The sequence below is a fragment of the Macrotis lagotis genome, chromosome X (genome assembly GCF_037893015.1).
Source record: "Macrotis lagotis isolate mMagLag1 chromosome X, bilby.v1.9.chrom.fasta, whole genome shotgun sequence".
NCBI classification, from domain to species: domain Eukaryota; kingdom Metazoa; phylum Chordata; class Mammalia; order Peramelemorphia; family Peramelidae; genus Macrotis; species Macrotis lagotis.
This window is the reverse complement of record NC_133666.1, coordinates 209126506-209144630: the sequence shown is the minus strand read 5'-3', so window position 1 is coordinate 209144630 and position 18125 is coordinate 209126506. Positions and strand designations below refer to the sequence as shown.

The window sequence follows — 18125 nt, the reverse complement described above, 5'->3', positions numbered from 1 at the left end:
TAGATGACTGATTCCTTAGTCTGACACTGCCTGTTCCTATTGACCATTTATCATTGGGGGAATGATTTGTATTCTTATAAATTTTTTTAGTTGTTTTTTTTTTTTGCAAGGCAATGGGGTTAAGTGGCTTGCCCTAGGCCGCACCGCTAGGCCATTATTAAGTGTCTGAGGCCGGATTTGAACTCAGGTCATCCTGACTCCAGGGCTGGTGCACTAGCCAGCTAGCTGCCCCAATAATGCCCATTTTATTAAGAAGTTAAATTCTTTAAAAAGCCAAAGGCAGTCTGATTCTGAAGACATTAGAGAAGCACTATAACGCGTGGGCTGGCGCGATGACTCGGTCAGAAGCGGGGAGCAGCCCCGAGGGAATCTGCTGTGACGCTCCCCAGAGTCTCAGGAGCTGAGTCCACCCGGGGGCCCCCAGCTGCCCGGGGAAGAGACGAGGGCGGCAGGAGGCGAGGCGGGGGGCCACGGCGGCTCCGCGCGGGGCCGGCCGCCATCTTTCCCGGAGCGCTCCCTCGGCCCCGCCCCCGCGGCGACGTGCCGACGTCGGCGTGCGTCGCGACGCCGGCGGCGCGGAGAGCGGCGGCTGGACGGCCCCGCGGGCGCTGCGGCTGGTGGGCCGCCTCTCGTTCCCGGCGTCGGGCTCCGGCCCGCGCGGCCCTCCCCGTTCCGGCGGCCTCCGAGGCCCGGCCCCCCGCGTCAGGCGGCCGCTCCTCAGGGCCGTCGACGGCCGGGGACCATGTCCAGGCCGAGCAGCGTCTCCCCGCGGCCCCCGGCCCCGGGCGGCGGCGGCGGCGGCGGCGTCCCCGCGCAGTGCGGCTCCGGCGGCGGCGGCGGCCGAGCCAAGGGGCTGAAGGACATCCGCATCGACGAGGAGGTGAAGATCGCCGTCAACATCGCCCTGGAGCGCTTTCGTTACGGAGATCAGCGGGGTGAGTGCGGGCCCCGCCGCCCCCGGGCTCGGGCGGCGTCGTCGCCGCCTCCGCCGCCGCCGCCGCGGCCGCCCGCCTGGGAAACCCGGGGCGCGGATGCCGCCCCCGGAGACGCGAGGCAGCGGAGAGAAGGCTTCGGCGGTGCGGGCCCGCGCCCGTGCCCGCGCCTCCGCGCCTCCCCGGAGCCTCCAGCCTCGCAGAAGTCGCCCTTCGCCTCCGGCACAGCGGCGGCGGTGTAGACGGCCGAGACCCTTCGCCTGCGGGTGCAGTGCGCGGTGGGCACCTCCCGTCGTGGTCTGCCGGAGGCTGGCAGCCGGAACCCTCCTCCTGAGCTGGCGAGCCCGGGGCAAGCCCTGAGCTCCGCACCCGCCACACACGGGCTGTAGCAGCTGAAAGGAGGGCGGGAGGCGCAAAAGAGAGCATGTTTCAGAGTCTAAAACACATGCTGTAATATATGCTTGTACATCATATAAATATATACTTAAATAATACAATATGTTATCTTTTATAATATATAAGTTTATGCATTGTAATATGTCTACATATTGTAATATAATGCAGTAATATAACAACATAATATAAAGTATAATATAGCATAATATAATATATTGCATAATATACCATAAAGATATATATACGTATATATGTACATCTATATGTTATATATATATATACACACACATGCACATATATACTAGTTTTAGTAATCCTATGGTGCTGCACAAAGAATTAGACTGATCCTTACCCTCTTGGAAGAGGAGTTCCTAACCCACAACCATGATTCTAATTTTTTTTTTTGCTAACTATATTTTAATTGTTTTCCTTAATAGATTTTTTATGTATTTGATTTTTATGCATTTCAAAACGATTTTCTTTGAAAGGGTTCATAAACTTCACCAGAATTCCTTGAGACCCCCCCCACACAAAAAAGGTTAAGACCCCCCCCTCTTCTAGAAGATTCCAAACCAAAACAATAATAGTGAGTTATATAGGCGTTTTCTTTGGAACAGATCTGTGATTGCTTCAGTGTAGGGAGCTCTTGCAGATTTATTTGTAACTTCTAGTTTTAGAAAGTAGCCTAGTGTACTGAGATGACTTGCCCAAGGTCACACAACCAGTATATGACAGAAGTAGGACTTGGACCTTTGTATCAGTTTACCATAACTTAACCCTCTCACTCTGCTCACCTTATTAGTAAGTTCTTCACAGAGCCTTTATCTTGGGAAAAGACACAGACCACACATCCTTGATTCTCCTAATTCTACACCCATGCTTCTACCCCACACACTTTCTTCTTCCCACTTCCTTTCATTTCCTCTTTTATGTGTTGTCTTCCTTCTTTAGCATGTCTACTCCTTGTGGGTAGGGATTATTTATTTTTTTGCTGAAACATAGTAAGCACTTAAAGGCAAACCATGCAATAATAATCCTAGGCAAAACTATCTTGGATATACATACAACAATTTGTTATTTTTTTCTCCAACATGACTTTGCCCAGTGACTTGCATATAGTAGACATACAGTAAATGTTTTGAATCGTCATGTTTGGATCCACATTTTTCTATTTTTTAAAATGCGAGTCCATGTTACTATAATTTGAGGAAGAAAAATTATCCTAAACTTCATAGAACTTACAGTCAACTGTAATTAAAATGAGAAGTAGAAAATGGAATACAAATAACTGCAGTGCCACAGAGAGAGAGTGAAGGTATAAAGTTACATTGGGTCAGAAGCGGGAGTGATTACTTCCAACTGAGGCAAATTTTCTTAAAAGAAATGCCATTGATTTAGGCCTTGAAAGATATATAAGAATTGAAGAGTTGGAGATTGAGAAGGGCATTCTGGGTGTGTAAACATTGTGTTTAAAGGAATAGAAGCCAATGTGCATGTTTAGAGAGTGACAAGTAGCCTAAATGAAGCTTAAATTCTTTTGGATGATATTGGTGGTATATGTATATAATTTTTTCTCATTGCCAGGCATAACATTTTTAAGTGATGATAAAAAGCCTGACTTAACAGTGAATACTTGTTGAAGTGAATTAATTCACCATGTAAACATAGTAAAAATAAATGAGATTTCAAATATATTGTTTTATCTAAGACTCAATAAAAGAAACGTATTTTTTTTCTGCTTCCTATATGACTATTTAAATTTTTTTTCCCTCTAGAAATGGAATTTCCTTCTTCTTTAACCAGTACTGAAAGAGCTTTTATTCATCGATTAAGTCAGTCTCTTGGTTTGGTCTCTAAAAGCAAAGGGTAAGTTTTTTTTTAATTAAAAAGAAATTTCTGGCTGCTTTTTATAAGGTGGAAGAGAGAATTACTGTGTCTACTACTTTTCTGAATACCCATCCCATATTTTCTTCCTATTTCTTATCTCTTCTACACAAGAAATTAATTCTGTCTTACTGTGGAAAGAGAAAGATGATCTTGATATCAGAACAGAAATGTTAAAACAGGAAGTGATTTTAGAAATGAGCTAGTTTAATCTCCGTATTTCTCAGTTGGGAGAACTAAAGCCTGAGAAATGAAATCATTTATCCAACATCATTCTAATAAACAGCAGAGCTAGAATCCGTCATTTATTCCACTTATACCATATTTTTTTTATTTATGGACTTTTTTAAAATGTGATTTAGAATAATTATAGTTCATATCCTCTTATTTTTTTTTCCTCTTCCTGACCAGGTTTTAGATTTTAGCAATAATTGTAAGGCTGAACATAATGCCATACACCTGCAGTCCCTGCTGCTGAGGAGGCTGAGGCTGGTAGATTGCTTGATTTTAGGAATTCTGAATTACAATAGGACTAAAGCCTTTTTATTGGGTATTTGCATTAATCTGGCCAATATAGACTATATAAGGAGGAGCCAAATGGGTCCAGGTTGGAAAAAAGAAATAGGATGAAGGTTCTTTGCCCATCAGTTTTGGAATTGGGTCCATAATTAACTATTATACTTCTAACATGGGCAAAACAGGGAAATCTTATCTCAGAATAAATAATTACATAAACTAGATTGGGGTGGCGGGGGATAAGAGTGTCTATTTGAGAGGTATCCTCAATAAAAAAAGCAGTATGTAACACTGGCAATCCAATGAAATTCATGAATTCCTCAGGATAATGTTTTTAAATGTATATAAAATATAGAAGATTACAAAGAACACTTTATTAAAACAGCAAAATAAATGGTCTACAAAACAGAAAGCAAGTTGACAGATAAGATAAGGAGAATTAAGGGGAATAAAAGTAAAATGCCAAAAAAAGTTAACATTATCAAAAAGAACTATGCAGACCATCCTTTTCCTCTCTCTATATATTTATAGTTGCCTTTGAGCCTGGGTAATTCCCATCTTATTATCCTTATTGTGGTAAGGACTATTGCTTTTAGTGATCACTTTGCTGGGAGGTGGCAGAATCTCCTCTTGCTGCTAGTGCTTCAGAAACAGAATGATGTGCTTTTTGGATCCCAAGAGTTTTATTTGAAATTTGGAACACATTTTCCCATAGAACATATTGCATACTCTGTTGTTCAGCCCACAAAGAATAAAATAGAACCGTACATTTATAACAGTATTGTTTCCTGCTATTGTGGTTATTTTCTAATTTTAAATATACAATATTTTAGCTGTTTTTACACTGGTCCTATTACTTCCTGGCAAATAGAAGGAGAAGAAATGAAGCCAGTATCAGATTTTATATTCTTGGGCTCAAAGATCACTGCAGACGGTGAATGCAGCCATGAAATTAAAACACACTTGCTCCTCGGAAGAAAAATTATGGCAAATCTGAAAAGCATACTAGAAAGCAGAAACATTATTTTGCCAAAAAAATTCAATATAGTCAAAGCTATTATTTTTCTGTCATCACTGTATGGCTGTGAAAGATGGACTATAAGGAAAGCTGAGCTCTGCAGAATCAACGCTTTGAAATTGTTCTGGAGAAGACTTGGACAACAAGGAGATAAATGAATCAAATACTTAAGTAAATGAATTCATATTATTCTTTGGAAGATCAAAAAGTTGAAGTCTGGAGTCATTGGAAAATCCCTGATGTGAGGAAAGATTGAAAGCAAAAGAAGAGAACCACAGAGTATGAGATGGATAGTCACTGAAGAAATATACATGAACTTGGAAAAACTTCGATGTAATGAAGTAAAGAAGGTCCTGACATCCCATTATCCACAGTGTCACAGTCAGACATGACTAAACGATTGTTGAACAACAAAAGGATAGAACAAGTTCCAGATTTCAAATGATTGATTTACTAAAATACCTTTGAAATTTTAACTGCTTATAACTTGGAACTTTTTATTCGGTTTCAGGTAAAAAAAAGAGGCATCTATTTGGGGGTAAAAGATTAGGATAGGGTAGAAGAGGTATCAACAGGGGCTAGAGGGGGAAAAGGCTAAGAGAAGAATTACACTAGTGGTAATGAATACATTAATGAAAATGCATTTATTAAGCATTTTTTTTATACAAGTACATGGAATACAAATGGAAAAGACAGTCTTTGTTCCCATGGTTCTTAGGTTGCAATGGCATTTGGTGGGAGGTGATTAGGAAAATTGGTAAAGGAGTATGCAGAGCAAGGAAAGGAATAAGGTAACATTTAATGTGAGAGGAAGTTAAAAGGCATCATTTCTAAATGTGAGAGGAAGTTAAAAGGCATCATTTCTTAAAGCTTCACTCATTTTCCTTTTCTGATGTTGCAGCTTGATCAAACCATCCTTTTTTTTCTGCCCACCCTTTACCATTTCTTTTCATACCAAGAGCAGTTTTTGTGGTGTGATTAAATGTTCCAGCCAATTTCTTCCTTTGGTTGTATTTGAGTCACTTTATGGAGTACTAAAATTTTCTTCTGCCTAAATTTTTAAATTTCACTTGACTGTTCAAAGATTTTTGGTCCCCTAACCCATTTTGTTAGTCTTCTCAATTTTTGAATAATAATGTCTGTGAAATAAACCTTATCGCTTTGCCTTTTAGCCATTTTGGCACACTTCTTAGGACCTAACAGTGATCTTTGGCATGAATTTATTTTATGGTTCCAGTGAGATAGTTTGAATTAATCTTTGGATAATACTATGTTTATCTTCACCCTGAAGAAGACAAATTTCTCACTTTTGGAAGTGAAGAATACAATCAGAAATAAGTTAACTATATTTGTGCATGTAAAAGAAACTTGTACAACAAAATAGAAGACATTTGACATTTCATGCAAAAAAAAAAATCATGGTGCACACCTGGAGTCCCTACTGATAGGTTGACTGAAGCTGGTGGTTCACTTGAATTTGGGAGTTCTGAGCTTAAGGGCTTAAGTTGATTAGTTGTTCTCACTAAGTCTGGCATCTTTGTGGTGAGCCTCCAAGATTGGAGGGATAGATGTGGGGGGGGATACCAGGCTACTCATGGAAGGGTGAATTGGCCCAGATTGGAAACAAAGCTTCTGTATATATCAGCTGTGAGATTGCATCTGTGAGTAGCTGCTGTATTTCCAATCAAGGTAAAATAGGAGTTACCTAGTATTCCCACCCCCCACCCCCAAAATGTAGCCTAGTGAGATGTGTAATGGATATCCCAAATACAAGCAGCTATACAAAATAAAATAGTGTAAATGCCCAGTTTTTACTTGATAAGTAATTCATAAGGACATAAGAAATAAAAGTTCCCAGTCTTTTTAGCATAGGGATTTCCCCACATAGCAGTTATTAAAGGTAGAAAGTCAAGACCTCAGTTTCTTAATCTACATGAGGAAATGAAAAGACAATAGAAATATAATGAATTTATTGTAAAAGATACTAGAAATTATAGCTGAATCCAGCCTTCTATTGTTTTTTTCGTAATATTGACTCATTTACTCTACCAGTGCCTCTGTATTCTCAGATCTATAATTGCAGCTATTGATGTTCATTCTTGTGGATTCATATCACTCTCAGGATATTACAGTGACAGAGAGAGATGGAAAGGGAAATTTAGGCTATTTAAATAACAAACAATATCAATAAAATGTGTTTTAAAATAATGAATGATTTATTTAGACTTGTGGCCTTCTTTAAGAACCCATTGTTATTTTTGTGCTGTGAAGAAACACTAGAAGAGGACTGGAAGAGATGAGTGATAGAAAATGTCCCTCACTATATGAACCTTATTTGAGACAAATAACACATCAAAGAACTTTAAAACTATAACACCTCCTTACATATGGGAGAAATAGAACTTAAATAGCTGCTTAAATTTTTTGTTAAACCAGAGATAAACCTGTGATAATAATAGGACTAAGACTGGGATATATATTTTTTAATCATTATAATAGAATATTTTTTGTTAGCTGATTTTTACAAGTCATTTTTTTATAACTTCCTTCCTTTCTTTGTTTTTCTTTATTTTTTGTTTTTAGGTATTTTGCAGGGCAAATGGGGTTAAGTGGCTTGCCCAAGACCACATATCTAGGTTAATTATTAAGTGTCTGAGACTGGATTTGAACCCAGGTACTCCTGACTCCAGGGCTGGTGCTTTATCCACTGCACCACCTAGCCACCCCTACAAATCATTTTTAAAAATAAAACTACCTTTCAAATGATTACATGGGCATCATTTTATACCTCTAGCCAAAGATCAAAGCAAGGTGCATTCACTGGGGATGAGATTGGTCATTACAGTTACAACAGTAGGAATTGCTGTTCATTTTTCAGTCGTTTCCGAGTCTTTTTGATCCCATTTGGGATTTTCTTGGCCAGGATATTCAAGTGGTTTGCCATTTCCTTCTCCAGCTCATTTTATAAATGAGCAAATTGAAGTAAATAATGGTTAAGTGATTTGCCAGGGACACACAGCTATTAAATAAGCTGGTATATATCTGAATCCTGATGAACTAAGGAAAATTTGTCTTCTAGATTTAAAGTGCAGCACTTTAATCCATTGTGCCTCCATGTGATTAGTTAAATAAATCCATTACATTAGATTTTATTAACAGGATTCCATGAGAATGACAATATCATAGGGTGTACTAAAGAGATAATCAGAGGAATCATGGACTGTATAGGGGATCTAAAACTTTTATTATTTCTAGATCTTGTTCAAATTATTTCTACTATGTACCCTAATCCCTCTCCCTGACATGCTGTGGTGTTCAGCCTTCATAAGCTGATGGTGTTTGTCCTTCATTCTCAAAGAAGACCACGACATTAAGGGAGGTGATGTCATGACTAGCACATAAACTGGATTTGAGCAAGGAGATGTTGTATAAAGTCACAAGTTTCATTTTCTCCTCTTGAGTCATCTGGATACAATGGCCAAATAGGAAGCAGGATGACTAGAGATGGCCCTGAATGCGAGGTAGTCAGGGTTAAGTGACTTGCCCAAGGTCTCACAGCTAGCAAGTGTCAAATGTCTGAGGCCAGATTCAGACTTCCATCCTTGTCCTCCTGGAATCCTCCTGACTTTTAAGGCCAGTGCTCTATCCTCTGCACCCCCTACATGCCCCTAGCATTCATAAGCCTTGCTAAAGGCGATGTATTCATATAGATAAGTAAACCTTTTTTTAGTGGTTGTAAATTGAGTTTCAGTACTTTTTTTGGTTAATATTTTTGTGATATAGCTTAACATGACTCCTTTTTACTGAATGTTGGAAGGCATTCAGTGGATAAATACATTTGAAATTCAATTTGTGGCACATACTTGGCTTTGTGACCTTGGGCAACTCATTTAACTTCTTACTGCAGTGGATAGTTTTTTTTCAGACTACAAGTTGCGGAGAAGTTCATCATCCACGTTAACTGATAGAAGTTCCTTGTTTGTGCTCCCAGACCTAACAGGTCCAGTCAAAAAATAAACAAAACCATTAGAATGTTTTCTGAGTAAGAATAATTTTTATGTATAAAAATGACTTTATAGTTTTTAATTATTTTTTAGAAAAGGAGCAAATAGATACCTAACTGTGAAAAAGAAGGATGGATCAGAAACAGCACATGCAATGATGACCTGTAGTTTGACTCACAATACAAAACATGCTGTTAGGAGTCTAATTCAAAGATTTCCAGTTACAAATAAAGAGCGTACAGAACTTCTGCCTAAAACAGAACGGGGAAATGTATTTGCAGTTGAAGCTGGTATGTATCCTCTCATGAATTTCCTTATATGTTTTGCTATGTGAAGATTGTTCCCTCCTCCAGATTAATGTAATTGAAACTAAGATGAAGCAAGTTTTCCAAATTTGACTAGTTAATTTATTCAGTATAGGGATTTAAATGTGAAATTGTTTAAATGTTTTAATCTAGAGTACAGAATTTGATTATTATTTGTTTGGAATGGTAGAAAGTTAACTAGTGACCTTAGTTTAAATTTGAAAACCATTACAAGCTAACTAGCAGGGAAATCAGAGATAAAGTATTTGATGGATTCATTGACTCTTTTTTTACTGTGTTTCAAAAGGTAAAAACTTTAAAATTTTCTACTTTAGAAATGATAGGCAGAATAATAATAATAAGAATATTAGGACTAATTAGTTCCCTTTACTATTTTAGCATTATCACTTTTTTCTGGTAACAAATATATGCTATTAGATTTTATGTGTGATGACTTACACTATAAATAAAGGTTTCAACTCTCAAAAAGTTGAAAATTGTTTTAAAAAAGTAGACCTGCAATTATGTACAAGACATACTGATTTAGATTTGTTGGATTCAAATTTGGCACCTATGTTTTAGAGCATTCAGTTAAAAAGACAATTTGGTAAATTTGTTAACTTTTCGGAGTATCATTAATTTTTTTTTCCAAGTTAAAATTTTATTTTCTCTTTAATTTGGGTTCTGATACTGAAATTTATATTTCATATAAATAACTCCATTTAAGTCCTATTTTATTACCTCATTGGGTTACAGAATTATACATAGGGTCTTGAAAGTTTTGCCAGTGGATCACAAGTTTTGGCAGATCCTTACAGAGCCTGGAAGTGGCTCATCCCCTCACTTGCTTCAGGGTGACACATTTTTTTCAACCATATTAGCTATCAAAAGACCATCTCTTCTAGGGCTTTGATCAGTATTAGTATCCACATGTGTGAATTCACAAATCATTGCATATTGAAGTAAATATGTTAAAGTAAGTTTTCTTTGCTACTTCTCAGTAATATTCTCTGGATTTTGAGATATCTGTAGTTTTTAATGTAGCCATACAAAAGCCAACAGGAAACCATCTTGGGACTGTAGTTCTGTCACTTCTGATCCCTAACTACACAGGGAGCACCACAAAGAGGGAAGTTATTGAATGTAGAGCCACGTAATAACTTGCATTTCAGTTGAATTCTTAGTGTCTGAGGGAAAATTTATATAGATTTTTAGACAAACATAAGCAATAAATTTTCTGAATTACCTAATAGAGAATTTAACTTTAATGATACTATTCTAACAAGAGATTGAAGGAGATTAATGCCCAGTCTTAGGTTAGCACTATGAACATAAGCCCAATCTTGTTAATTCAGTAAATGAAATGAAAATTTGTTAATTCAGTAAATACTTATGAGTGAATGAAAATAGAATTTATTAAGTTCATGTTAAGTGTAAATCACTGTGGATATAAAAAATAATCTATGCTCTTCTGCAACTCATTCTAATTGTGGGATTTAGTATTCATGAAAGTAGTATCATTTTCATTGATAGAAACCTTATTAGTTTCTGAAGCTGAACCCAAGATTAGTGATGAGCACTTTATTTTCTAACTGAGGTAGCTTTATGATTACTTTAATAATAAGTGATTTTTCTTAATTTATTTTGTTTTGACAAGTTATATTCTCTAATATTTACAAAGTATAATCTAGAAAAAGGTTAACTGAAAGTGCCTAAGAGAATGATTTCATTTGTTAGTGTCTGTTACTTTTGATATGACATAACAATTTTGTTGACTTTTGCAATTTAACTTGTTGACAGGAAATAATGTTTGCTTGATACATGAATCATTTGTCAATAATATTGGCTTTTGTCTTTGATTAAAGACAAAGTCTTTGTTTTTTTAACATTGTTGCAATCATGTATCATGATCTGATTCTGATTTCTTCATTTGAGTTTTTTTAAGTTATTTTATTGGTTATTCATTTTGAAGTAGGAAAATTGTAAGTTCTTTTCATTCATATGAAAAATTCCACTATCATGATGTTTTTTTTTGTTTTGTTTTTAGAATTTTCAAGGCAATGGGGTTAAGTGGCTTGCCCAAGGCCACACAGCTAGGTAATTATTAAGTGTCTGAGGTCAGATTTGAACCCAGGTACTCCTGACTCCAAGGCTGGTGCTCTATTCACTGTGCCACCTAGCCGCCCCTATCATGATGTTTTAATTTATTACAAGAAGAAACTAAATTTTAGCTCTTTTTTTTGGCAAGGCAAATGGGGTTAAGTGACTTGCCCAAGGTCACACAGCTAGGTAATTATTAATTGTCTGAGGTCATCTTTGAACTCAGGTTCTCCTTCATCTAGGGCCAGTACTCTATCTACTGTGCCACCTAGGAATCTTAGCTCTTAAAAATGTGAATCAAATATAATAAAGGTTCCTGAAAACAAAGATAATAAAGCTACTAAGGTTGAGGGTGAACAACAGAAATTTACAGACATTTTCATTGTCTTTGTTGTTGTTACTTGTTTCATCTTTTGTGCTTTTTTCTTTTTTTATACTCTTCTGTCTATAATAGTGGAGGAGAAAATGAAATTTATTTGTATAATATTTGAATATTTACTTATTCACTCTTGATTGTTAATTCCTTGTTATGTTTTCCATTTTTTTAAAGAAAACCGAGAAATGAGCAAGACAAGTGGACGACTGAACAATGGAATACCTCAAATTCCAGTAAAAAGGGGAGAATCAGAATTTGATTCTTTTAGACAGTCTTTACCAGTGTTTGAGAAGCAAGAAGAAATTGTCAAAATAATTAAAGATAATAAGGTAGTTTTGATTGTTGGAGAAACTGGATCAGGAAAGACCACACAGGTTTGTTTTTAATTCAGTTGCAGAAAAATATTTTATTGTATTTTGTGATTTGAAGCCTAATTTTATCCATGACAAGGATTTAAATATGTTTTAGACAAAATTTGCCTCTGACTAATACGTTTTAGAAACCATAAAAAAATTTTAGTTGCAATAGAAAATTAAATTTGGCAACTATTTATTAAGTGTTTACTATATGCAAGATATTATGTTCATTTTTAGAAATAACAATGAGAGAAGCAGGCATTTTCTCCTCAAGAAGCTTGCATTTTGCTGTGAGAAAACCACATCCTGGGTAAATAGTTGAGGGAACTATCAGGAAAAAACCTCAGTGAATTTTGATGTAGGAAAGCACTTTAAGAACAGGACAAGAGTGCCACAGAGGAAATGAAATCATATAGATAATATACCGGACCCTTACAATTACCATACAACTGAATCACGAGACATTCATTTAGAACTACCAGTGTATCAGAAAATAGGGATAAAATAGCAAAAATGATAAATTCCCAATGTCAAGGAGTTTGAATTCACTAGGAGACATGTCTATAATTATGTACAAAATAAATACAAGATAGTCTAGGAAGGGGATTAGCACTGGGGAGATCGGGAAAAGACTTCAAATAGGAAGTAATGTTTGAAGTGAATCTTGAAAAAAGTAAGGGATTATATGAAGTGAATGTGAGAACAGACAGTATTCCAGACTTGGAGATGACTTAAGTGAAGGCAGAGATAAGAGCTGGAATGCCGTATCTGAAGACCAGGAAAAAGGCCAGTTTGGATAGAACTGAGTCTGAGAAGGGGGGATGATGTTTAATGAAGTTAGGTAAGGTCCAAGTTGTGAAGGACTATAAAAGATCCAAAAAACAGTAGATAGACGCTGGAGTTAATTGAGTGGTAGAAGTGGCAAAGTCTGACATATGTTTAAAAGGAAAATCATATTGGTAGCTAGTAAAGGATGAATTTAGAACAGGGTGGGTTTTGAGACAAGTAGATCATAATTAGCCATTAAGGTAGTCCCAGGAGAGAAATGATGAAAGTCTAAATAAAGCCATTGGCCTTTGTGAAGAGGGTGAAAAGAATGGATGTGAGATGTTGTGGAGCTAGAAATGGCAAGAATTGGTGAATGATTGAATATATGGGATGAAGGAGAATAAGAAGCTGAGGGTAATTTCTAGACAGAAATAGAGTTTTGAAAGAGGAGGGGGATCTGTGGGAAGATAATGATATGTATATAATGATTGTAATGAGATAATGATAAAAATAATTACTTTTAAACGTTGAATATTCTGTTCAAAATGTACAGTTGCTGATTGGTGATGTGAGAATACAGTTTGGGGAAAAATTGGCTATGGTTGTATTTATAGATATGAAGATAATTTTCATGGAGAAGATAATTAAATCAGTAGGGGCTAATGAGATCATCAAGAGAGTGAAAAGAGAGAAGAGGACCCAGGACAAAGTTGTGGGATGTACCTAGAGTGTGAGGGTTCAGGGAACAGCTAGATGGTACAATGGATAGAGCATTGGCCTTGGAGTCAGGAGGATGGGAGTTCAAATCCAACCTCAGACACTTGACACTTATAACTATGTGACCTTAACCTTTATTGCCTGGCATTCAGGGCCATCTCCAGTTATCCTGATCCATATCTGACCACTGGACCCATATGACTTTTGATGAGAAAGTGAGACTTTCATCCCCTCACAAAAATCCAATTCATTTGTTTGTCATAACACCTCCCTGATGCTATGGTCTTCAAGAACCAAGGACAAAGCATCATCAGAGAGTCAAATATGGATAAGGAGGCAGCAAAAGAGATTGAGCAGTGATTAGGTAGGAGAACCAGAGGAGAGTAATGTCATTAAAATTTAGAGAAAGCAGATTATCTAAAAGGAGAGTGATTAACCATATCAAATGTAACAAAAGGTCAAGGAGGATGAAGATTGAGAAAAGATCAGATTTGGTAGTATAACTTTGATAGCTATGGATAGAGTAGTTTCACTTGAGTGATGTGGTGGAAAGTACTGGGATATTTTGATTCAGTATCAAATATTGTTTGGAATAGGTAATACATTTGAAATCTTTTTCATTTCTATTATAATATATTCATCATTAATGGAATTTGTAGATTTGAAACATCATGATGGATACATGATAAATCTAAATTTTCCTTATTTAATCTTTTTCCTTTATTATGACATCATGAGATTTCCTCATTTATATTCTTGTTTTTTAAACTTTTTTAATTTTTTCCATGTTAATTTACTTATTATGCTAAGGTGCTTATAATCTTAATTAGAAACTCAAATTTATCTTGTTGGTATAATTAAGATATGATGAAACCCTGGGAATGTGGGGAAGAAAGCAGTTGTAGTACACTATTGTAAGTCATTGGAGTTTTTTTGCAAAATTATTTCTAGGTAATTGTGTGCTGGGATTTAAACAATTACAGTAAATTTTCATAATGAGAACATGAATAATTGGTTCTTCCTGCCTTGTAGACTGAGTTTGAAGAATTATAATGACAACTTTCTTTCAGATTCCTCAATTCCTTTTAGATGACTGCTTCAAAAATGGAATTCCCTGCCGTATATTTTGTACTCAACCAAGACGCTTAGCAGCTATTGCTGTGGCTGAAAGAGTTGCAGCAGAAAGAAGAGAAAAGATTGGCCAGACAATTGGCTATCAGATACGATTAGAAAGCAGGTAATGTAAATTTTCCTAAAACATACTTTTTGTTAGCCTTTTGTTTGGGAAAACTGCATTTTCCAGATTTAGTCAAAATGAGGGAGATAGTTCATACCATTAATTTACTCAAAGTAAATTTGGATTCAAAGATGATAATCAAACCCATTTTGAGATTTTAAAATTATAATTGCCATTGAAGATTCGGCAATGATTTATAGAATAGGAAATAGAAACTTTATCTTTTTTCCAAATTACAGTGGCAATTGGGAGGAAATCTTTCCTAGGATTTTAGTTTCAGACATAAGCTTTTTCATCTTACCCCTTTGCTTAGTACCTTAATTTGAAGAATAGCTGACTTCTTAGCTATTCCATATACTTTGCAGATGAGGTGTTCATGGTGGCTCAAGAAAACAGCTTCAAGGGGCCACTAGGTGGTGCAGTGAATAGAGCATTGGCCCTGGAGTCAGGAATACCTGAGTTCAAATCCGGCCTCAGACACTTAATAATTTCCTAGCTGTGTGGCCTTGGGCAAGTCACTTAACCCCATTTGCCTTGCAAAAAAACCTAAAAAAAAAAGGCTTCATTGAAGAGGACATTTTTCCCCATGGAAAAACTTTGAAGGCTGCTTGATTACTTAAAGGAAAATGCCACTCTTTAACCAAAGGAGACTTTGGAAATATTATACTTGTAGAGTTGACAAATAATCTGTGAAATTTTCCATAAGTCTATGGTAATTTTTCATATAAAACCTCGAGCTCAAAACAGTAGTATTAGTATTAGTGGATATATATTTGAAATATCAATTATAATGGATTTGTAACTTTGCGAGACACTTTACTTTCTTAGAGTTTCTCCAAAGACTCTTCTGACATTTTGCACCAATGGAGTGTTACTTCGCACATTAATGGCAGGAGATAGCACACTATCAACTGTGACACATGTTATTGTGGTAAGAATTTTGCTCTTTCCTTTATATTACTGAAATTCAGTAATTATGATTGTGACTTTTACTTGCCAGTGTAGAGCAGACTACTAAAATAAAAAGGGGCAGCATTAAAATCAGGAAGGTACTCGTTCAAATCTTGAATACCATATATATTAGCTATGTGACAAGAGATCATTCTTTAAATCTCTCACTGCCTCAGGCAACCCTGTTAAGTTTCAAATTATGGAAGGAGTTGTTGGCATTGGAGATTATTTTCACACCAGAATGTCCACATACTGATTAAATTATAGACCTCGACCTGACCCCTCCAAAGAGAGAAATATTTATTTATTGCACTATTACATGTGATGATTTCTAGTATTTAAAAAATGTGTCTATTTCTTGTTTCATATTTAAAAGAAGATTAAAATTGTAGGAGACCAGAAGATATGAATTCAAATCCTGTCATAGACACTTTTTGGGTGATTCTGGGAAAGTTACTGAACATCCTGAATCTCAATTTAGTCATTTGTAAAATGACTATAAAAAAGAGTATTTATCTTGTGGGGTTTTTGTGAAGAACAATGAGATATCTTTAAAATGCTTTCCAAACCTTGAAGCACTGAATAAATGCCAATTGCTTTTGTTATAATTAGTACAATTGTAAGACTTTTTTTTTAACAGACCTTATCAAAAATTATAATATTGATATAGTTTGCTTGTTCTTTTTAATATAAGAAAATGTTACTAAGGAATGCCCAACAGAGAGGCTTGTGCACTTTGCTTAGTTGTGAATTTCTTTTTTTCTTTTTTACACAGCTAGTGTCTGAGGCCAGATTTTAACTCTGGCCCTCCTGACTAAAGAGCTGGCACTCTGTCCACTGTACCACCAAGATATCCCAGCCCCACCCAGCTGCCCTTGTAATTTGTTTTTAAGAATCTACCTGTAACCTTATTTAGAGAGTTGTTATAAATAAAGAGCTAGCAAAAGAGTTTTGAGGAGTGATTGGATAGGTGAGTTGAGAACTAGGAGAGAATACTGTCAGGAGAAGACAAGAATATACAAAAGAAGGTGAGCAATTTCAGATGATGCAGAGATAAATCAAGAAAGATGAGAAATGAGAATAGATAATCAGATTTGGCATTTAGATAGTTGGAAATTTTATCTAAATCTTTTTCCATTATACACTTATGGACACCTTTGAAATATTATCTTTGTCCCTGGAAGACAATGAATCTTAACTTACTTATTGAGCTTTTTACCTCATTATTACCATATTCAAATATTCAAAACTAACTGGTAAGTGGTAGCGTAGTGGATAGAGTGCTAGGCTTAAATCATGAAGACCTGAGTTTGAACCCAGCATCAGATACTAACTGCGATCCTGGGCAAATCACTTAACTTCTGTTTTCCTCAGTTTCCTCATCTGTAAAATGGGGATAATAAGGATTGTGAGGATCAAAGGAGGTAATAATAAAGTACTTTAACCTATTGCTTGGCATATAGTAAATATTCAAAAATTGTTCCCTGCCATTGGTTTCCCTGAGAATTAAGAACTTGGTTTTCTGTGACTTTATCACAGAAAAAAATTATTTCTGGGTCCCAGAATCACATACATTTAAGATAAATTAGTAGAAAATAGCTATTTCATTATTAATGGTCAATGGATCATAAATTTATACCTGAATGGATCCTCAGAGATTGTGTCATTACAATCCTCTCGATTTACTGAGGTGCAGAGAGGATAAGCAACTTGCCCAGCATTATATAATAGTAAACCTGGAAATCAAACTTAGTCCTTTGACTTCATTTTCCATGACTTGCATTTTCCAAATAGAATTTTTTTGGAGTTCAGATTTAAAGGTGTTTTTGAACTACTTGAGTGAGTTTAATTTAATGGCAGTCTTTTAAGTAATAGAGTTGAAGTATAAAGTAAAACTTTGTTGATTTTCATTCCATTAAATCAGATTTTATATTAATTTGACTATGGGTTGACTGAAATTTGTGTTTTTTGTTTTTCAAGAAAAAGAATTTGCAATGATTTGTTAGTTAAATAGTACCAATGGAAAATTCACTTAAAACTGTTTCTTTTCAAATACTCAATTTAATTTTTCATTCATTCAGATTTGGAATTGCTAAGGTTTTTAGCCTACTTTTTTAATTAATACGACAAAAGAGCCCATAATTGTCTGTAGTGTCTTAACAATTATCTGTTTTTCTTTTTTTCTTGATTTAGGATGAAGTGCATGAAAGAGATCGATTTAGTGATTTTTTATTGACAAAATTAAGAGACTTGTTGCAGAAGCATCCAACTTTGAAACTGATTCTTTCTAGTGCTGCATTGGATGTGAATCTCTTTATAAGATATTTTGGAAGTTGCCCAGTGATATACAGTAAGTAAATGTGAAATGCGGTCAAACTTTTAAATTAAAAATCTTGGGAAAAAGTATTATGGATATCATTATTAAATACTCTTTATTGAAACTTTGGAAGTAAAATTTATTTATTTTTTATTAATTCAAATCTCCTTTAACCAATCTGTATCATATACATTATAGTAATGAACTAGGATTAGGTTCCAATGTAGTGGTAATAAGACAGAGGAATT

At 36.0% G+C, this 18125-nt stretch overlaps 1 protein-coding gene across 1 annotated transcript in view; it reads left to right on the top strand.

Moving 5' to 3' along the window:
- The first annotated feature begins 615 nt into the window (after positions 1 to 615).
- Positions 616 to 18125, top strand: part of YTHDC2 (YTH N6-methyladenosine RNA binding protein C2) — a 74079-nt gene continuing 56569 nt past the window's right edge. The window contains exons 1-7 of the mRNA XM_074204565.1: positions 616 to 935; positions 3104 to 3194; positions 8844 to 9040; positions 11706 to 11905; positions 14443 to 14609; positions 15438 to 15540; positions 17754 to 17910. Of these exons, the coding sequence (XP_074060666.1) occupies positions 743 to 935; positions 3104 to 3194; positions 8844 to 9040; positions 11706 to 11905; positions 14443 to 14609; positions 15438 to 15540; positions 17754 to 17910 (1108 nt within the window). The 5' untranslated portion in view covers positions 616 to 742. The remainder of the gene's footprint in view (positions 936 to 3103; positions 3195 to 8843; positions 9041 to 11705; positions 11906 to 14442; positions 14610 to 15437; positions 15541 to 17753; positions 17911 to 18125) is intronic.